Source organism: Mus caroli, unplaced genomic scaffold, assembly GCF_978045245.1.
Source record: "Mus caroli unplaced genomic scaffold, Mus_caroli_1 scaffold_5, whole genome shotgun sequence".
Lineage (NCBI taxonomy): Eukaryota > Metazoa > Chordata > Mammalia > Rodentia > Muridae > Mus > Mus caroli.
The window spans coordinates 98,405,950-98,428,299 of NW_028227260.1; the positions used below are offsets into that span (position 1 = coordinate 98,405,950).

General features: G+C 45.5%; 2 protein-coding genes across 2 annotated transcripts in view; one reads left to right on the forward strand and one right to left on the reverse strand.

Annotated features, from left to right (window-relative positions):
* Nucleotides 1-1,892: 1,892 nt before the first annotated feature.
* Nucleotides 1,893-5,407, reverse strand: Eola1 (endothelium and lymphocyte associated ASCH domain 1). Its single transcript, XM_021153794.2, has 3 exons — nucleotides 5,156-5,407; nucleotides 3,146-3,418; nucleotides 1,893-2,436 (listed from the first exon to the last, which is right to left on the reverse strand). Exons 2-3 carry the CDS (start codon nucleotides 3,396-3,398, stop codon nucleotides 2,216-2,218), a joined length of 474 nt encoding a protein of 157 aa, XP_021009453.1. The 5' UTR covers nucleotides 3,399-3,418; nucleotides 5,156-5,407; the 3' UTR covers nucleotides 1,893-2,215.
* Nucleotides 5,408-14,406: 8,999 nt separating this feature from the next.
* Ids (iduronate 2-sulfatase) overlaps nucleotides 14,407-22,350 on the forward strand; it is a 29,659-nt gene continuing 21,715 nt past the window's right edge. The window contains exons 1-3 of the mRNA XM_085838165.1: nucleotides 14,407-14,605; nucleotides 19,484-19,617; nucleotides 22,252-22,311. The gene's annotated coding sequence lies outside the window, so the exon portion shown is untranslated. The remainder of the gene's footprint in view (nucleotides 14,606-19,483; nucleotides 19,618-22,251; nucleotides 22,312-22,350) is intronic.

The following is a 22,350-nucleotide window of genomic DNA, read 5'->3' on the forward strand; positions in this document are numbered from 1 at the left end:
TGCATGGACCCTGAGTCATGCAAGAGGGAAAACTACAGGTAGAGTTGGGTTTGTGGAGGTTCAAGCTCACAGGTTCTCAGCCAAAGGTTCCTCTTTCTCAGAAAGAGTGTGTCCCAGAAACTTAACTCTAGGGATCAGTCAGTCTTAAACATGAGCCAGCAGTCTACCATCTCCATGCTTCGCAGACAGATTTCCAGTACAAGGGTGGATGGCTCTTATACTCAGGTGAATGAATGTCTAGGGCCAGGGATGAGCACACATGGCCAAGTTCCGGCCCACACGCTATGACTGCTGATGTAGATTCCAGTGCACACCCCATCCCCAGTTGACTGGAATATCCAGACATAAGCTCTGATGCTTTTATCCAAACTCTGACAGCTCTTATACAAGAAGTATAAAATGACACATAGCAACATGTGTACCTGGTCCTACACATAAGTATATACCCGAGGCCCCAGTGTGGGAAACCAAAACATACTTGGCTAAGTAGGCCCAAAGCCATCCCTTCCACATCAAGGACTGAAAAGTCATTTATATGAGCTTGCAGTAGTCTGAATTGAACTCTAGGAAAGTATGTTTGACATAACAGTGTGTGGGGAACTCTGATCATTTAGTGCTGGGGCAAGCTCTGTATGTAGTACAGAGCCAGGAAGAAAAGAGAATTGAGAAAATGCACAGAAGATTAAAAGAGACAGGATGTAGCCATGCAAGGGCAGTGCTGAGTGTGATGAGGCCTTGCTGAAGGGTCTGGAAAAGGTACAGAGGAGAGCTGTGGCCTGATGTAATGAGTTGGGTGGCGGGGCTGTGGAAGGAGCAAGACAGGACAATGAGTATTTGGAACAGCTGGGGTCCAAAAGGAGCACTAGCCCTGGTTGGAGTGTTGAGGTAATGTGGGGGTGAGGCTCTGAGTGGCGACATAGAGGTCAGGGTAGGACATTAACTAGTGACATTGCTGGACAGGGATATGGGAATATGAGTGGGGCTGAGAGTAAGGATGTAGCACTGGAAGGGCTGAGGAAGCAAGAGAGCTTGGCTGTGAGTTCTGAGGTAGGAAGTAGAGGCACCGCTGTGAATCCTGACCCAGGGAGGCAGACATATGGACTACCAAAGAGAGATTGTAACTGGGGTGTGAGGTAGGAGTTGAAGACAGTCCATGAATACTGACCAGTACACAAGATCCATGTATTGGCAGGAAGGGACCTAGGAAGTTTGAGGGAGTTTTGCTTTGAATCCCGATACAATGAGATCTCTGAGGGAGAGTTGAAGTGTCTACTGGAGGAGCTGGGCAGGCCTGGGAGTTCTGAGGAAGGAGTTGGAAGGAGTTTTCAGGGCTTCCAGATGAACAAGGGCAAAGTCGATAGTGGTAGATTAGGCACAAGTGCAGGGCAGAGCTGTGGATCCTGAGATAAGGCGTTTGAAGTGCGGCTGCAGACAGAGGAACAGATTTGGAATATTTGGAAAGAATCTATGAATGTTGCCAGGGACTGGCGGGCGTGCAGGGAGGTAAAGCTGAGATCAAGATATATTGTTTGTGAGAAGAAGAAATTAAAAAAAAAAGTTTTAAAACTTGCTACAAGATAAACACTAACATCTAATACTTAAATGTCATGGTACCTGAGTAATATTTAGGATTCTCTAGGTAATAAGTATTTGGCTGACACGCAATTTTGGTTGCTTGAGGGACTGTCTCCACAGAATAGGAGCAAGGATGGGCCAATGCTTGCTTTCTCCATTTGATTCCCTCTTCATCACAGACTTAGTGCATTGGGGTTAACTCAGTGACTGCTCCCAGACTTGTCCCATGGGCCCTTGGATGCTATTCATGTACTGCATGAGATTTGACTGCAATAAAGACATGGGAAAAGAGACAGGGAGCTGAGACACTTTATAAATACGTAACTATTAACAGATTTATTTGTTCAATCCAGAAAACAGCAGGACTAAAGTGAACCTCAGCAAAATATCATTTCCTGGGACGTTTCCTTTTCCCTAAAGGCCAAAATTCTCAAGGCTCTGTAGTTTTGTTGGCAGAGCCACAGCATGAGGGATGTGTTTACTGCCATCCCTTTCATGAGGGCAGAGCAGTCTGGAAACAGCACCCACCTCATGAGCTGTGCTCTGTAGGAGTGGATTCGAGTCATCCAGATTGAGATTTGGAGGTGCACACTCTGATGATCTACTGGCAGAGCCATTCTTCAGTTGTTTTCTAGAGCATTCATTCTTTCTCCAGTGGGATCAAGTGCTCTGGGATGTCTACCTGGAATATACCCTTTCCCCCTTTCCTAGGTATGGGCTCCAGTAGCCACCTGGGGTTTGAAACTTGCGTCAGGTACTTCAGCTGCAGGTTGGTTAGCACAGCTTGAGTTTCCAGTTCCATAGCCTCCTCAGCAGCTAAGGTTTCTGGACACTGAAAAGTCTCTCCAATGTCAATAAGTCCTGGGCACAAAGACAGAAATTTACAGATGTAGTCTCTTCTACACAACAAGGTTATCTTTGTAACTGCAGGGTCAACTGATAGTGTATAATCAAAATGATTGATAGGAAATTGGGATTTTTCTCACTGAACATTGGAAACAGAACCATCTGAACTAGGAAATCCTGGGTGAGACAGCCACAGGCTTTGGGAAAAAGAAGAGGGTGGCTTATGCTCCCTGAGTCCTGCATTAAAGAACAGTCAGGTTCTAGCATACTACTAAGGCTGGTATTTACTTATTGAAAGAGAACCAGCCTTATCCAGGAAGCCTACAGTCAATAAGATTCCCAATTAGGTCAGTAGGTGACTAGTCGTATTAGATGGTGATTGGTGTCTTACTTAAGGTTCTTGTGAGAGGCATTACAAGCCAGGCAAGCAGCCTTACTCTATTAATGCTCCACTTTTTCAGTGCCTATGCTGTCATAGACCATGCCTTTTGCACATATTCATGCACACACAGTCTAATGCTACATGAGGCCTAGAGTTAAGAGGTAACTGAGTCTGTGGAACCCAGACCTATTCACCTCATTCAAGTGACTTTGGCAGTCCTTAGAGAGTCTTCTTGGAATCTTTAGAACACGCCCTCTAGCTAACAGCAAAACAGTGCTACCAATCTATCAAGCAGGAGCCTGTTGGAGTTGTCTACATCGTATTTGGTACAGCCTCACTTACCAGCTATCACCCCTCTGCCGTATTTTTCTCCTGCCTGTAGTAAGGTCTGAATCTGTGTCCAGGTCATCCCCAACCTCTCCATCAGAACTTCCTGCCATGCATCATCCTCCCAGTCCTTGTGAGCAATGTGGATGGCAATGGTATATTTCTGAAGGCTGCTCAACAGGGGACGCCAACGTGTCTCCAGAGTCTTCACTCCATTTAAGATTAAACCAGCGTAGGGCTGCCGGAAGGATAAGCAGGGAAACTTCATTTTCCTCAGAGTCTCTGGGCCTAAAAATAGAAACACACCACAGCTCAGCTCTTCAGGCTCACATTCATTGGGTCTTGCCTTCCCCAGATGATTCCCATGTGCCCTGAAACTCCACTGAACTCAATGTGTTTCCTGTCACAGATTAATAATGTCCTGCTCTTAACCTCTGAGCCTAAGAGTGGGAGTGTTCAGGATCAGGTGTGGGGAGGGACAGGAAAGATGATCAGATGTCCATGAGAATGAATGAAAACCTCCAACTGACAGGGGCATGGAGGTGTGTGTGTGTGGGAATCTCCAGGATGAGATAGACCTGGGATAAGGGAGACTCCCAAGAATCAAAGGGGGCGACCTTAGCAGTGACTCACCGCATTGGGGATATGGAACCTCAAAAGGCCACTTCCTGTAGCCAGGCAGGAGCCCCAGTGGAGCAATAGAGACACAAACCTACCCACAAAACTTCCGACCCTAAATTTATCCTGTCTACAAAAAATGCAGGGATGGGGATGGAACAGAGATTGAGGGAATGGGCAACCAATAGCCAGCCCAACTTGAGACCCATCCCATGGGAAAGCACTACTCTGTGACACTATTAATGATATTCTGTTATGCTTGCAGACAGGAGCATGTTGTCCTCTGAGAGGCTCCACCCAGCAGTTGACTCAGAGAGATACAGAGACCCACAGTCAAACAGTGGATGGAACTTGGGGACTCTTATGGAAGAGTTGGGGGAAGGATTGTGGACCCTAAAGGAGATAAAAACTCCACAGGAAGATCAATCGAGTCAACTATCCTGGACCTTTGGGGTTCTCAGAGATAGAATTCTTGCCCTGACTTACCCCAATGACAGACTGTAACCTTTAAATTAACATAAACCTTTCTTTCCAGATCTGATTGTTCTGTGCGCATGTCTGGAAGACTATCTAGATTATTGATTCCTGCCAAGGGCTCATGTTCCAACCAGCCCAGAATCCACCCATCTCACAAGAATCCTCAGGATTCCTTGTAATCTGGCTGCCCACGCTAAATATTTGCCCTCTTCCCATTTCATTCACTGCTCTGTAGCTAGAACTACTGAATACTCGTCCTCATCTTTCTGCAGATAAACCTGCTCTGTGGATGAAGAAGCTGCCCTTTTTAGTTTGTTTCTGCTTCTCCACTTGCATAAGCAGAAGGTAGATAAAGGAAAAAAAAAAAAACACCAAGTAAGACTTAGTTTTGTTGGCTACTGGCAACAGGAAAGACTCACCAAGCGTTAGAGATGAACAAGAGTTAGGGCTGTGAATCTCACTCACAGCTTGGTTCTGCTATCATGTCAGTGGGAAGATCCTTTTCTGTCTGGTACAAGAATCGCCTGATGTAGAAAGTTAATTCTGCAACTGGTTCCCGTTATTAAGTCAAACATGCAATTTAACAGGAGAAAAATGATGCCACATAGAATGTGATTGCATGGAAATGCTCAGGTCTACCAAGTCCCAGTGCCTTCAGTGTCAACTGGTATATTAGACTGGGCATAATACCAAAGGCCTCATAGTCTAGAGTGTCAGTGAATTCGTAGCCTAAAAGTAAGGAAGAAACAGTGCCCTGGAGCAGCACATTTGGTTTCCATCCGCCTGCATCCACACTGCATCACTTAGGAGAAACAGTGAAATGCTGGCAAGATGGGGCATGCAAAGACCGGTCTTGGTCTGGCCCAGCAGTCGGGGAAGCTGGAGGCTGGGGTGTCCTCAATGGGGTGGGGGATGGGGGCAACAGGTTACCTGTGTCCTTTGGGTGCTGTGGGCCTCTAAGCTTTGTCACTGATCACGCGGCAGACCCTTGTTTACACCCAGTCCTCTGTCTTCCAGCGTTCCTGGAAGGCCGCCAGTACCAAAGGCTCCTAAGAGTGGGTGGATAACGTCCGCTCTAAAGAAAGGAAAGCATTTGGCTACAGCCTTAACTCTAACTGGCGTTCTGGGACTTTAATTCTGACTGCTTTAAGATGAGACCCAGAAACACTTCCGCGCCCGAACCTACACAATTTACGTAAGCACGCACACCACGCCCATTTACACGTGTAAACATTCGCAGCCAATTAGAACTACAGGCACTATGCAACCCGGATAGGAAGGTATGGACTTGCGTAATTAAGCAGTAAGCTACCGAATGCTAGAAGACACCGTTTTCTTAAAGCAGTCTTGCAAATAAAGTGGGTCAGGGTCTGTAATAGGCGGTTGGGAAGGGAAAGAAGTGAGAAAAGGAGTGAGGGATTTAATCGGAGGAGTCTGTAAAAACCCATGAAAGTAGGAGTAGGTTGCACTGCAGCAGGAGGGGCGGGGTTGGGGATGTGAGGGAAGAGGCTTGTTGAGGAGGGGCCTAAAATTGGTCCAGGGCCAAGCTGTTTGAATCCCGAGGTTAGGCATTGGGGTGGGGTGGGGTGGGGCTGTGAGCACTTGATAGAGGTTGGGAATGGGAGTTTGTGCTTTGAAGAATCCTTGGGAACAATTAGGAACTACGGGTGCTTGGAATCTGGGCCTAGCGTGAGTGCAGACCTGCGTGGGTGGAGCTATTGGGATACTAGGGCGGAGCTTTGGATCCCCACTTAACTCGGTCCAGATCTGCTTAAGGAGAAGGAAGGGCTGTGCAAGCTGAAGTGGTGGACCAGACTGTCAGTACTCAGCAAAGTGGTCAGGGCCTCAAGAGTACCAGCCAGGGCAGTGTGTGGTGAGATTTTGTTGACAGAGCTGAGCTTTGGATGCTGGCTTTACTTGCTGGAGGGATACAGGGGAAGGAGGGAGTGTCTGTGAGTGGGAGCCGAATTAGACGTGATGGACAGTGCTATGCATGCTGAAGTAGAGGTTGAACGTGGTTCAGTGACTGGTGACATATGAAGTAGGAACAGAGCTTTGGATAGTATTATAATAAAGGCCCAGAAACGCTGAAAGAGGACAGTGCCATTTGAGATATGAGGGCGAGATTGTGGATGAGACTGTTAGTACTGACTTGGGTCTCTAAAGTGCTGGCCAGGACTGTGAATTGTGAATGTGACAGCAGGACTGAGCTTTAAATCCTGATATAATGTGATAGAAGGCTACTGAAGGAATAGGGCACGGCTGTGTATGCTGACAAAAGTGTGGATTGTGTATGCTGTACAGGTTGAGGGCACTGCTGTGAATAGTGATGTAGGAAGTGAAGGAGGAGGAGTCTGGCCATGTGATGATGTAGGAGCGGCACACAGGAAGGGCACTGCTTTCTGGGTTAGTAGTGATACGTAGTAGTAGTACTGTGTATGTTGATGTCCGATGGTGGGCGGGACTGTGCACACTATGGTTGAAGTGGTGGGCAGTGCTGTGTGTGTGGAGGTAGGAGATGTAGGTGGTGTTTCGAGTGTTGCCCTGGGCACTTAGGGTTTACAGAGTACTGGGAAAGGGCCATAGGTATTAATTTATGGAAGGGGAGGGATAACTTCAAATATTGACATACTATGACAGAGGATCACTGGAGAGAGAAGAGCAAGACTGTATGCTAAAGTAGGAGTGGTGGGCTTAGCTGTGAGTGCTGACCGAGGTGAGCTGTGTCTCAGGAGTAATGGGGATGGTTGTCAATGGTAAGATATGAAGTGGGGGTGAAACTTTGGATATTAATACAACATGGTGCAGGACCACTGGAGGGCAGAGAAATGCATGCTGAAGTGGGGGTGATTGAAGTATGAAGTAGAGCTTTGAATACTGTCATAATAAAGTTCAGACTGCTGACGTAGGGCTGGGTGTTGAGTGCTCACCTCCATGGATGATTCAGTGGGAGCAATGATGTCGGGAGTAGGAAGAGAGCAGCAAATTCTAACCTAATGTGGGGTGATGCTAATGAAGAAGTAGGGCTGAGGATATTGAGGTTAAAACTAGAAGCAAAGATAAAGGAGAAGCAGGGTGAGCCTGTGAGTGCTGTGGTCTAGCTGGGGCAGAGAGTGGGCTCCTGGAAGAGCAAGGTAAGGCTTCTAGTGGCAGAGTAGATGGGACCCATGGGTTATAAGGTAAGGCATTTGGAGCAGGACTAAGAGCTGAGGCAGGAATGTGGGCAGTGTCCTATGTGTTGCTGGATTGATATGGTGGGGCTTGGGAGGAGCAGGGCAGGGCAGGGCAGGGCAGGGCAGGGCAGGGCAGGGCAGGGCAGGGACCTTTTAGGTATAATCAAAGAGGCTTGTAGAGACACTAGGTGGACTTGGAAGAAGGCACTCAGATTGTGAGGCACATCCTTAAGTTAGAGAGGCAAAATGAGAAGGAAAGTGGGCCTTAGGGACCCAATCCTATCCTGAGAGTAATCTCCAGGGGACACCATAGAGGACATAAATGCTACAAAAATACCAAAAACTTTTGTCTGGGACCCAGGTGTACTTAGGCAGAGTCTTGAAGGGTAAGGCTCAATTGCTAAGATCAGCCTCCTTTTCTCCAGGCACTACTGTCCAAAAGTACCAATGGCCCCAATCTTACTAAGGCTTATTTCAAGTGTGGATTTGGCAGCCAACTCTGGGTCCCTACTTCTGCAATACCTAGAAGAAAATAAGGTCCTCTTCTCATTTGCCAGGGTTACTGCCTGAGGGCAGTCTTCATCTGATGCCTGAGGGATTTCCTGAGCCTCTGGATTAGCTTGTCCTGCATATCTCCACTCCAGCTATTCTTCACACACAGGTTTCTAAGCTACGCTCTACCCCTACCCCATTAGTCTTTTGGATTGTCTTGTTTGGGTATCTCAACACCGGATGTCAATCTTCTCTCTCTTCATTCTTATTGTCCAGTGTGTATCAGGGCCCTATAGGTGATGCACTTCATTGTCCCAGTTTCTTTTAACTTCTCAGGGTTCATGCTTTACAATACCTGTCCCACTTCGGTGCTAATTGAACCATTCCTTTCATACATAACATTACTATGTAGTACCTAGGATTTAGGCACTTTTGTCTCAAACAAAAGCTTTGGTAGCATTTTGCAGTGATCTCCTTGCTTCCTCCATTAGGATCATGGAACCCAACTAAAAATCAAATGCAGAGTTGGCTGCCAAATCCACACTTGAAATAAGCCTTAGTAAGATTGGGGCCATTGGTACTTTTGGACAGTAGTGCCTGGAGAAAAGGAGGCTGACCTTAGCAATTGAGCCTTATCCTTCAAGACTCTGCCTAAGTAAACTCTTGGGAGTTGGGGAAGGGGTTCTGAGTTCTCTGTTCTCTAAGGCAAGGGAGAGAAAAATCTAATACAGTGTTTTGGGTCCTTAAAGTCCACTGGTGGCCCAGATTCCCTTCTGTGCTGGCCTCTTTTTGGGTGGTTATTGACTACCTCCTGATCCCTGAGCACATGCTAAGAACAATTCCGTATCATGAACAAGGACAGCCTGAATATAGACTGCTCCTTCCCCTGTACTCTGCTATGCCAAACAGCTGGAACTTGACCAAGGAAGCAAGTCCTTGAAATAGGTATCTTCTAGTGGGGAGCTATAGAAGGGCTTTCTTATCCTAACTCTCCGCTGCCCTGAGAATATGTTTTAGTGAGTATGGTGAATGGGGTACACACTGTAACACACTTCCTGGGGGGACCAGATTGAACTGTAGAAGCCTGGCCTATTCCCTGGCATGAAAGTACAATGTTAGTCTTCTGCTGCAGTATCAGATAGGTCTTGGAAGAATGACCTCACTGGGTTCCAGTCGGTCTAATGGTATTTTCCCTGGACACCAGAAAAAAAAAAAGTCTGTATCTTGATTTTCATTTGAAATGACAATTCACTGCCGCAAATCCTGGAATGATCTGCTTTCTGACACCTCCCCTCAGACCACATTTTCTTTATAGACCGAGTTCCTGACTACTGCTCTCATAGTGCCTCGTGGACACTCTCCAGTACTCTCAGAACATGGATCTCTTGGATCATCTCTTCATTCCTTTCCCCACCTAATGCCATATAGCTCTTGCATGGTTGTTTTAGGGATGCTGCTCAGTAAGCACTATGTTTTCCATCACAGCTTCTACGCTCCTAGCCCAGGGCTTCTCAACCTTCCTAATGCTGGGACCCTTTACTACATGTGGGGATCCCCACTCATAATGTTTTCATTGCTACTTCTAATTTTACTACTATTATGAATCAAAATGTAAATATTTGATACATGATATGTGACTCTCAAAGGGCTTTCAACGTATAGGTTGAGAACTGCTGTTGTAGCCCATAACTCCTTTGTCTCAACTCCTTGTGCACCTCAAAAAATGCTGCTGTCACCTCTCCCTTGCTTCTTTGACTCAGAAATACAGGATAAAGATGCCCTCCACTGGCAAGGGTTCAGTTTTATCATGAGTCCTAGGTTTCAGAAGTTCCCTTGATCCAAATTTGTGTCAGCCCTTCAAACATCTCTTACTCCAGTCCAGCTTCCTCCTGTGGGGAACACCTTTGGCACATTTTCCCTTCTGTGTCTTGTGTGATTGGAATGACAAGGGCCACGTTTGAAGTCTGTATGCACAAGACACTCCTGGCATAAGTGTCTGTTTATTGCTGGTTTTGACATTTCATATGGACAAGAAGCTGTGCCTCAGGAACCCTAGACATGGATGACTATTTAGTCTACTGGGGTAGGTTTTCTTTTCATCACGTGTTCTATGTGGATGAGAAGAACTGGCACCCCAGTGAGCTTGCAGGCCTGGCAGGCAATTTCACTTCATTGGAGAGGTATCGTGCAGGGGACATGCTGGAGAAGCAGAATTTGGACTTTCTGAGTTTCTTTGACCTGGCTTGTAGTAATTGGAAGGAGAGATGTTCTACATATGCTCATCTATTTGAGCAGTTGGCTGTCAGTGGGTGGTACAGGCTAGAGAGGTTATGGAAATCAAGTCTTGCTGAAGAAAGCAAATCACTCGGAGTGAGCTTTGATGGCTTAGAGCTTCATTACACTTCTGGTTCATTTTCTCTGCTTCCTATGTGTATATCATCCAGCTTCTTGCTCCTGCTACTATACTGTGCCTTCCCCACTATGAGAATTCCATTCCTCTGGAACCATATGCTAAAATAAAGTCTTCCTGCATTTAGTTACTTTTGGACTTGGCATTTTATTGCAACAATATGAAAGTAATTAACACATGTCCCCAAGCTGTTATGTCAGCTTTAAGGTGGATGAATTCATTGCCTTTCCCTCAAGGCTCCATCCTCCTCTTCTAATATTCAGTTCATGAGACTCTTACCCATGTGGCATAACCCTGGTCAGGTGGCATATGACCAGTGGTCATGATCTTTGGTTATATGACTCAGGTTGGTGAACGGGCTCTGGAGAAAACGATTGTAGACAAAAATTGTACTAGTGTGCTCCCTCTAGAAGACACTTGCAAGCTTGTTCTGGAAACTCAAAGCATGAAAAGGTAGAAGACAGACAAGGGACTTGAATGTGACCATTTCAAAGAAGCCAGAATGTTTTGGGTTTAGTCATAATCCTCCTGTTCCTTTTTCTACATATTTTCTTCATTGGTGCTGTCTGATTATTTTGTTTAGCATTTTCTGTTGTGCTATTAGCCTACAGTTTAAAAGGATCTTTAAAAAATAACCCAACATTCACACTAAGTCTGCAGTTGTGATGGTTTGTATATTCTTGGACCAGGGAGTGACATCATTTAGAGGTGTGGCCTTGTTGAAGTAGGTGTGTCACTGTGGGTGTGGGTATAAGATCCTCACCCTAGTTGCCTGGAAGTCAGTCTTCCACTAGCAGTCTTTGGATGAAGATCTAGAACTCTCAGCTCTGCCTGTGCTATGCCTGCCTGGATACTGCCATGCTCCCACCTTTATGATAATGGACTGAACCTCTGAACCTGTAAGCCAGCTCCAATTAAATGTTGTTTTTATAACACTTGCCTTGGTCATGGTGTCTGTTCACAGCAGTAAAACCCTAACTAAGACAGCAGTCTAATATGAAATATGTTGATTAGAAGTTTTTACTCACTAAAAGCCAACAAGCAAATCCACAGGAAATAGATTTTCCCATTTTGAATCTAATGATATCATTTGTTCAGAATATATGTACATGAGGTCCTACTGAAGTCACCTTTCAGACGGACTTCATTGAGATGCCAGGTATAAACCTTACATAGGACAGTGTATGCAATACCTCTTTTGAGTTATTACCATTTTCCTGGTGTTTCATGACCCAGAACACAGCTATAGGTCATTTTGGAATGAGGTTTGTGTCAATTCAAGCATCTCCATGTTGTGATGCTGCAGCATTCTCTCTCCTGGGGACCTGGATACCACTTTAGTCATAGATACAGGTCAAAAACTAAGGTAGGGGCTGAAACAAAGCAGAATATAGGCTGGTTTGTTAGGGTAGCATCCCTTATTCTTTTCATGCCACCCCATTTCCATTCTGCAGATGAGTGTTGTCCTTGTATTCTGTGTACCCATAATGAGGCCATGATGCTGTCTCTTCTGTCAGATATGTCTAGTCTGAACATGTGGATCTGGTTGTTCAGTGTTGTTCATTGTTGCCTCTGACCATTCCTTTGCTGCTGTTGCTGCTGCTGCTGTTGAGAAGAATCAGAGTGGGAGGAGGAGGGGACTATACCCAGGATCATACAGTGTTAAATTGACTCTGTACAGGAAGCATTCCCAACTGCCCAAGGTGTTTGCATATTCTCAACAACAAATGGCCCACCTATCCAGGACAGCCATATCAGCAAATATCTAAGGTGGGAGGTGTACCAACCAGGCAGCCAGTTGTGCCTGTTGCTGGCTGTATGTGACTTTATCATGCATGCTTTCTCTATAGCATCAATGTAATACTGTACCAGGCCTTAATTGACCCCGACCTTTCCTAGAGCATACAGAAGCAACTGTATCATCTTGGGTCATCGAGGAAGACACAGAAGTTAGTAGAGCAAAGTATTTTATTTGATCCACTTCACCTGAATATAGGAGGAGAGAAGCAGGGTTGGAAGGGTGGGATACAACCTGACAGTCTTGATCAGTGAGTCGGGAAGGAAAAAAAAACCTTTCTCTAATATTTGTACTCTTTTGAGCCTCAGTGTCCATGTCACATCCTTCTAGCACATGAAACACAGTGGGCCATGGGGGTCATAATGATAGACTGACTGACTGGCTGACTGACTGACTGACTGACTGACTGGAATGTAGGAATGATGGGTACTTTGGAAAGCAGAAAGGGTATCAGCTGAGAAGCACTAGGATGCCCCCGTGGCTGCCTTCACACAGCAGATTCATCTTTAATCCTGTGGTATCTCGTTCCCCACAGTGCACTTCCTAGGAGATGCTTCCACTGGCCCCTTGTGCATTAGTCTCCTGTCTGTATGGTAATTACCTCCATCCATGGTAAATACTTAGAGGGCAGCTTGAGATCTGTTGGCACCTGTGAGTGCACAGCCTGATTCAGGAGAGCTTGTCTTCCAGCATGAAGACACACAGCAGTGTGAGATCAGCAGGCTGTGTGGTCCTGTTAGATGCTCCCTGCAGGTGCATACTTTGCTGATAGGGCTGCTGGATGTCTTGTCCCCTTGATCATTCAATGATGAAACGTGAACAGAGGGAGCAGGAGAAGGACAGGGTGGTGGTGGATTTAAGGTGATGAGGGAGGGTGGTCTTGAAGGGCTGCAAATAATGCTTCCAGAAAGCTCTAGGAGAAAGGCCCTCCTGCAGGATGACATGCCACTAGGCAGTGTTTTCCCAAGGTCTTTAGCAGTGCATTTCCTCACAGTGCCATCTGCTGGCTCATTCCTCCAACTTCACTGGGAACTGAAGATGAAGGGTGATCAGAAGCAGGGGCAGTGAGCAAGCTCCTTCCATGGTGGAAGTTCTGTCCTGCTGAGGGAGCAGGAGTGGAGGAGAGGATGCTTTGCCTTCTGGGCAGATAACTTGGGAGGCATTTCTTCACCTTTCCTCAGGTTCTTCCCTTTTCCTCCTGGGCTCCCAGGGCTCTGATGAGAAGCCCCCCATTTTTCTAATTTTTTTAGGCATATCGATATAGAATCCTTTCTCTTTGACTGCTCTAAGGCATTCTTCCTTTGTTCTCAGACCTTTCATGTTGTTTGGCTGTACATTTATTTGTATTTAATCTTCTAATCCTGAAATGTGCCAACTCATGTCTTTTGACAAAATTTGTACCTTTTCTCTTCTTGCTCCTTGTAGTTTCCCTCAGCTTTTGGAAACACTATAGCAGAGACCCTGGAATTTTCTCTTTAGTTTCTCAGGCCTCTGAAGCGTTGTTCTGTTTTATGGTGTATGTGAGTGCTCTTTCTCTGACTGTGTCTCTGTGTCTGTCTGTCTGTCTGTCTCTCTCTCTCTCTCTCTGTCCCTCTCTCTCTGTCTCTCTCTCTCTCTCCCTCTCCCAGGGTAAATCCCTCTGTGTGGAATGACTAGTGTTATTAGGCAAGCCTTTGATTTTTAAGGTACTGCCAAACTGTTTTCAAACTGGTCCTTGTTCTCACCACATGCTTTCCCCTGGTTCCTTGCCCCGATCACTAATCTCTGCTGCGGATGGGATGACCTTGCTGATTTCTTTGTGCTTCAGAGATCAGATCTTTAATTTTGAAATTTCCACTGGGCTCTTTGTCCTATTACTTCCTGAGACATTGCAATTTTACTTCATTTCTCTATAAAAATGATTTACTTACCTTTCTGTGTATGTATGTTTTGCCTGCATGTATGTGTATTCAGCACATGCATGCAGTGCCCTCAGAGGCAAGAAGAGGGTGTCAGATTCCTTGTAACTGCTCTTACAGACTGTTGTGAGCTGCCAAGTGTCTGCTGGGAAGCAAAACAGAGTCCTTTGCAAGAGCAGCGAGTACTGTTAACCACGGAGCCATCTGTCTGACCACAAGTTTCAGTGTCTTTAAAGAGTTTCCTTTTTTATTGCTCAGTGAAGTAATGTTATGAAGGTTAATTGACAGGTGCTGGAAATGAGCATCTTCAGTTAGACACTGCAGGTCTTTGGATAGTAAGTGATTTTGATGTTGAAATCTGCACATTCTCTTATTGTCTGTCTCAGTGTCTTATTTAAACTGTGTTGTAGCTGGAATCCTGTGACACCAGCACATCAGAGGGAAGAGGAGAGGCGCTAATCCCTGAGTGACTGGAGTGTCTACATCTTCATCTGCCTTCCTTGATTTCCACAAATGCCTTGGTCACAGGGAAACTTCATGTGATTCCTCGTCAAGGATGGAAAGTGGGATTCTGAGCAAGACTGCATTGTTGTCTTCTGGCCTGGGAAGGTGAGTGATGCCTCTTTACCACCCTCTCCCATGTAGCCTGATACATAACATCATGGAGGATTGTTTTCATTCCCACTCGGTCAGATACCAGTTGTCTGGTATACTTGACATCATATGGATGGGTAAGGGGGCAAGGTGTGATGGTCTCAAACAGGACTAGAACCTGATCGTGGTTGACACAGCTCTCCTCTGAAGACCCCAGACTGAAGTGATCTTCTGAACACTCAGTGATCCGAGTTCAGGACATTGTGGATCTCTGAGGGTTCTTGTAAACTGTGTTTGGAAAAGGTGGGAAGTGAGGCAGTTTGTAAAGAGCAGTCTAGCAGACTGGCTGAGTGGCAGCCCTGTATCTCTATCTCTGTGCAGGAGAACAAGGCAATATTGAAAAGTGGGGGAGCACTGTGTGTGCTCTCCCAGGGCATTAATTAGCAAATGCTTCATTTTTCAAACCCCATGTGGCATGAGGCTATGAGGTGAGGGTAGGGAAACCCAGGGTACAGGAACATAAGAATCCAGCTGTGGGAACCAGAGGAGGCCCTAGTGGCTGGCATGAGTAAGGTGCATGTACCCGCCTGTAAAGTACATCAGCCAGGTTCTCTGCACCACTCTGAGGCTGCGTGACTTGGCCAGTCCTGGTGGGCTACCTGGTACCATGAAAAACCAAATCCTGGGTACAACATACATGCTGGCACCCAACAAACATTTAGTGCCTGGCTGCTGTTCACAGCTCCTGGCTGCAGAAAGACATTCACCCACTGTTCAGTGTGGGCTTCTGGAGCTGGGAGCAAAAATGTGTGCAGGATCCCCGTGTTCTGAGATCCTAAAGGGTCTGTCTAGAGAGGAGGAGGGGTGAAAGCTGGAAGTCCTTGGCAGGGAGCTCAGAAGTTTGCTAGCTCCTGCCCCAGACATAGACTAAGGGGTAGGCAGCCCAAGATGGGGAAGGAAGTATAAGATAGAGAGCTAGAGATTAGGCAGCTAGAGCCACTGCATGCAATTGTTTAAGGGTATACACTTTGTGCCGAGCTTTGGAATTACCTGAGTGTGCACATGCAATACACACCACACAAACACACACACACAGAAACTGCAATTTCTGATCTTATTCACAGGGCAGACAGTAGACCTCAAACAGCCCTTTCAGTGAACATCAAGCCCATAAAACAACTCTGATCTGCTCATGAGGGCCTCAGATGTGTGCACCCCACCTATACTTTACAGAGAGATCATCAATGTGGCAAAGAGTCGGGCCCCAAACTTAACTTTACACAGCATTGCTGCCCCACAGCTAGTCTCCTCCCCTCCCCCAAGGATTCCAAGAACCACCAGCAGCTTCTAAAGGAAACAGCCCCCCAACCCCTGCAAACACAAAGTCAGTTGAAAAGTGGTGGATTTGGGGTTTGTGTTTGTTTTTATGGGGTGTGTGTGTGGCATGTTTTTTTTTGTTCTTTGTTTTTTTTTCTGTTTTTTTTTGTTTTTTGTTTGTTTGTTTGTTTGTTTGTTTGTTTTTTAGAAAGGCATTAGCTAAAAGGAAGTCTTCCAGCTGGCTGGAAGAGGTGGCTGAAAACATTGTTTCCAGCATGTACCTTCAGGAGGAGCTGATGTAATAGCCAGCAGGTGGTCTCAGGCTGCCTCTGGGCTAGGAGGGATGACTGGCTAGTGTACACAGGCCTTGTCTTAGGGAAGAAGGCAGAGGTGAGTGTCACCAAAGATCAACACAGCTGTAGCCTCAAATGCAACCAAGCAACCCTCACAGGTCCTCAGCAGTAGCCTGGCAGCTGAGCCATGGAGATATTAAAGCCAAATGGAGGGCTATGGGCTTCTGCCACATGCTGGATATTGCAAGGGAAAGCAGAAATCAGTCCCTCTCACCAGCACATGCTGTGCCCTTCTAAGGCATGCCATCTATGCCAAGGTGCCCTCAGAGGGCAGTGGACTTGGTAGACTACTCTGAGGTGGGCTGAGAGGGGTAGGTCGCCATGGCCAGCTGACTCACTTGACCCATCCCCAGGTCAGGCAGAAAACCCACAGGTGGTCTTCTGAAGGTCAAGGCAGTTCCTGTTTCTGAGAGAAACCTGCACAGGCCCATCATGAACATGCTAGGGCCAGGCCACGGCCTCCACTTGAGGAAGAGAGGAAAGCTCACAGACACAAGCTTTCTTTTCTTTCAGTGTTTATTTTACATGTGTGCATGCTTGCGTGTCTGTAGCTTCGTGGGTATACAGCACATGTCAGCAAGATGGTGGGTGATTCCCTGAAGCGGGATGTGCGTCTGGTGGCTGTAACCTGTCTGATGTGTGTGCTGGAACCGAACCCAGGTCTTCTTCAAGGGCAAGAAGCACCCAACTCTTGTGCAGTTTCTTCATTTCTAGTGCAACTCTCTTATGACTGGACAAGAGGCTTTCCCACGCTACTGTTTTCTGTATGTTACGCTTCCCTCTTTCAAGGAGGTGTCCAGAGCAGTGAATGCCACCAAGAATTAGCTGGAGAGCCTCCATTCTCAGTTGCTAGTGGAGACACACATCTCTCAGTACATCTGGGCATAGGCATTCTGGAAGTTGAGACTCTGGTACACTAGCGGTTGCTCTCCTGGGACATCACTAGAGTGCACTGCCTTTACTAGATCTCATTACAGGAGTATGAGTGACTTCAAGCAGCTGCACCATTAAAAGTCTTACCCCCAGCTAACATGGCCACTTCTCCAAAGCTTCAAAGATGGAGTCTCTCATCTCCTCCTCCCCCATGCTCCAGCACCTCCTGGGACCACAGGCAGCTGGGAAGAGTGACAAGGGGGAGTGTCTGTAGTGTGAGGTGAGGATCAGATGTCCTCAGTCCCCTCTCCTGTGACTGAATGCCAATAAGCCTAGCCTTTGGAGAGTATGGTTTAGGCAAAGCAGCAGAGCTACAGGGGTAACGATGGTTAACAACAATGCTATGTCCAGAGGACAGCATTCACCAGCGCCCCTTTCACTCCTGCGCTTCCCTGAGCGGCTTTATAACAGAAGGAAGGATAGGTCAGGTTGAAAAGTCAGCAACCCTTCCTGGGTCAGTGTTAGAGAGCCAAGGGTGGTGACCAGAAAAGCCCCCTTCATTCAGAGAAAACAGCAAGTGCAGTAAGTGCGATGGTGACAGAGGGAGCCTGCTCACTTAGTGACAGTGGTGACATACTTCCAAAGAGCTGATTAGGCATTTGCGGTTTAAATATTTGGTTTTTAGCTTATGTTTTAAGTGGGGAAATCTGTTGCCTTTCAGTGTGAGTACTTGAACACCTGCACTTTGGCGTCCCCTGGTGGATACTTCTAGAATCTCTGCTTTAGCCCACTGCTAGCAGTAGCCCTGGGCTTGTGTGCTCTAGACACTACTTACTACCTTCTGCCCATCAGGAGCTGAGCTGGGTTACCAAATCAATAGCCTGAGGGAAAAGTTTGGGCTCAGAAAGATAGAGAGAGGAACGTGGGGGAGAGCTAGACAGAACTTGAGGGGAGTGAAAACCAGGACCATCGAGAAGGTGATGTGGAACACGTGAAGGAAGCAAGCAAGGTGTGCCTGGCTTTTTATTTGTCACCATGTGTAACTCAGGGCAGTAGCTCCACAGAGGTCAGGACTGGAGAGAATTGCATCCCCCGTTCTGTTCCCAGCATGCCTCGGGGCTGCACCTGCACCTTTAGGGAAGGAAGACAGAGTCACAGTCTGGTTGGTGATGCAATTCACTTTCATCTTCTGCAGCTCGGCGCAGCATGGCCTACTACAAGCCATGGTCACCCAGGCCTGGCTGTGTCCAGCCATGGTTTCTAGAAAGCCAGAGAGCAGAGTCTGGTGGTTGCTTTGTGCATCTGTGCACAACTATTTCTGAGAACATTGAAGTGGATGTTTAGCACACTCAATGTCAGGTGCAATGCTGGGTATCCTCCAACTGGGGACATAATTTCATGAGCCGACAGAGCCCAAACGTGCCCTTGTAATTACCGAGTATACTCCCAGGCACCTAGTTGCACGAAGTGAGACATTCTCTCTTATAAATGTTATTGGCATCATGTTTCTTCTTCCAGTGTGCACTTGAACCCAAGCACACTCTTTGGGGGAGACAGTGGCAAGGAGCAGAGCCTACCACAAAGAAGTATCCTTATATGGATCCCTGGAACCCAAACAAATGAAAGACTCAAATTCTTTTCAAATCCTCCTCCTGCCACAGTGGCAGGGTTACAGAGGATTAATTAATTACTGATTGTCTCCTTTCTTGTTCCTTTTGAGGCTGTGCCATAGGTAGAGATACAGTACAATTCTAAGGGCAAGAGCACTCCTGATCTCTGCTTGGAGAGTCTTAGAACTGACTTCTGCAGTATATGAGCATGAGTGCCTTGGATCTGCTCCCGAGGATTTTTCACAGTGTAGAAGCACGTGAAGGCTGCTACATTTCCCTAAACCTCCCAGACATGAGTGAGGGTGTCACATGGGCTCTGCAGCTTGGACCCAGGTTATGGTGAGGTAATTGATTTGGAAAGCAGCACAAATGCTTAGGGTCTGTAAGGGCTGGCTAAGATTTTACTATATGGTCTTCTTTCTGTTTTAAAGCTCTATGTATGGATTGAACCCTGGGCCATCTATATGTCAGGCCTGGTTTCTCCCACTGGGATGCATTCCCTGCCCTTTACTGTTTCTTGTCAGTTGTTTTTTTTTTTTTTTTTTTTTTTTTTTTTTTTTTTTTTTTGAGACAGGTTCTGGTAAGTTTCCCAGGCTGCCTTGCACTCCTACTTCCTCTGCCTCAGCCTTCCGCGGAACTAGGAGCACAGGTACCATCAATTGTTTTAAGTTCAAATTGTTTGAAAGTTGTTAAAGTACTTGTACCACAAATCATATGGCATAGACAATTGTGTCCCACAGTTCTGGATGAGGAGAAGTTTGAAATCAAGCTGTCAGCCAGCAGTCCATGCGCTCTCCGAATCTCATGGAGGAAGAAGGATCATGGCTTGCAAGCCCCTGGCTTGTGCTCTACAAGAGTCTCTGACATTCCTTAGGTACATTCATTTATCTCTCTTCACATATACATCTTTTAGTGTGTTTTTGTCTTCAATATCCCTCCCATCTTTTTTTTATGTAAGTTTGTGTGTGTGTGTTGTATGTTTTGTGTGGATATGCCTGCATGTGTGCATCTGGAGCCCAGGGATTGACATGTTGTATCTCTCCTCTCATTATTTTGAGGCAGGTTCTTAAGAAACCTGGGGTTTACCACTGGCCAAGAATAACTGGCCATTTAATGTCAGAAATTCTCCTGTCTCTCCCTCCTCAGTATTGGCATTACAGATGTGCTCTGCTCTACCTTGCCATTTTATGTAGGTGCCAAGGTATTGGATTCTGGTTGGTCCATTTATCCAGTAAGCACTCTATTGACTGAGCTGTCTCTTTAACTTTCTAATTTTCTCTATTGTATAAGGACACTAACCATGCTGGATCACCACACACTGTACAAAGGTTATCTCTGTAAAGCCCCTATTTCCAAATAATGATATATTTTGTGGTGTTGAGTGTTGGTGTATCTTTTCATATCTTTTCAGGGTCAATAATTCAGCACATAATCAAAGGTTACACTTTTGACACAAAAGGAATGTCTGTCTTTCTATATCTTTAAGTGAGACTTTTCATTCAAATGTTTCTCACATCACTCTTGAGAGTTTATTTCAATGTAAATCTTATGTATAATTCTGTATGTTATATTGTGGCTTTCTCAACTTTAGACATTGTCTGCTGATTTCTTGTCATGATAGATGAAATTATAGTTCATTTATCTCTTCCTCTATGTGCATATTTTAAACCCTTGATTATGTAAAATGATTAAATCTACACACATACAATCTACACACACACAAACACACACACAGACACACACACATACACAGACATACACGCACACACAGAGACACACACACACACACACACATATCATGGCTCAATTGATCCTGATGTCTACTCTTGCTCTTCTTCTTTCTTTCCTCAGATTTTTTTTAAAGGAACTCCATAGCAAACATCATACATGTTTAAGTGTCGAGTCAGTTATCTTTTGTGAATGTGCATGCATGTGTTACCCATGCTCAGAGGCCAGAGGTCTTGGGTATCTGTCACTATTACTCTCTGCCTTGCTTCTTTGATATATAGTCTGTCAGTGCATATGGAGCTCCTGGTTTGTTTGTTTTTTTCATTTAGGCTGGCAACTATCCAGGCCCAGTGATGCTACCATCTCTGCCCTCTCTCCAGTCCTCAGTGTTAGGGTTACAGGTATGATTGGCAACCTTGTACAGATTTTACTTAGTTTTTGAGAAATGAGTCAGTCACAAATTATTTAACGTTCTAGAAATTTGTTTAATATTTTTGAATAAATTTTATATAGAAAGAATTGGCCTATTTTCTCCGGATGTGCCTATTGTATGCCAATTTGGCACTGAGCCACAGAGAAGTATCACCGTTTTTTTTTTTTTTTATTTTAGAGTTATTGCAGAAGTCAGAAGAGGGTTTCAGATTCCCTGGAACTGGAGTTATGTATGGATGTGACTCATAAGAGTCTGTCCCAGTCCTCTTCAGGAACAACAAGAACTCTTAACCACTGTGCCATTTCTCTAGCTGACAGAGGCCTGATTTTATGATGGTTTCAGCTAAAGGTTTTGGATTTTAGTGAAGTTACATGATTTCCTTTAAAATGTTCAATGAAATAAAATCTGCGTGTAGATCATGGAGGGCAGTTCATATTTTTACCTGTTGTACTTAGAAAATATCAGCTCTGACTTTTCAATAGTAGTAATCATTCAAGGCTAGAGAGTCTACAGCCAAGAAGGCCACTTTGTTTTCCTTAAACTGGACTATTTACCATCCCTTAAACTTGAGATTCATTCATTTTGTGGTCACCATTGCCATCTACTCTGTGTTTTGGCCTCCAAATCTCTCTAGTTGTAATGGAAGTTGAGTCTCTGTGATGTTTCTGTTTGGATTTGAACCATGGCCATAATTGTGGAAAACACTGAGGGTGTCTTTCATGGTCTTATTTCCTATGTTTCTTTCTACCCTAAGCCTGGATGTGAGGGTGCTAAGAGACCTTGTTTATGAACTTGAAAAGAGTCTGCCAAAGAACTATAAACACTGTGTGTCTACCCCCTGAAGAGGTATGCCCCTCATGGACAGCCACACTGTCCCACATTTTCTAGATTAATGCCTTCGTTTAAGAAATTTAGGCTTTCATAATTTTCAGTTTTGAACAGTAATGAGGATATTAGTAGCATATAGCATGTGGTGTTGATATGAGAAGAAACTATTGCCTTTAGTTTAACATGTTGCCTAGAAGATGCCACAATATCAATATTTTTGCAATAACAAATACAAAACTTTCATTAGTGTGCTTGACATTGTGCTAGATTTTTAATGGGTGGGGGACTAGGTGTGACTCATCAATAGAGGATCTAGTTTTTCAGAGCTCCATTTGGTAGAAAGAAGACATATCCTTCTTGGTCTTCAGTAAAAAATGAACAGTAGGTAATTGTTGCCACAGGAGTCTGACTCCCACTCACTGTGCCCATCTCTTCTCTCCAGAATTTTCTTCCTGGCTGGCTCCAGCCACCATCCCTGTCTACTACCTGCTGCGTAATTGCTGTTCTCTCTTTTTACAGACGTCAGTTGGATTGCTTCTTCCCTTCTAATATTTGTTCAACAATCACTTCACCAGTGAGGTAAAGTGATAGTGACTAAACTACCTCATAGAAAATAAT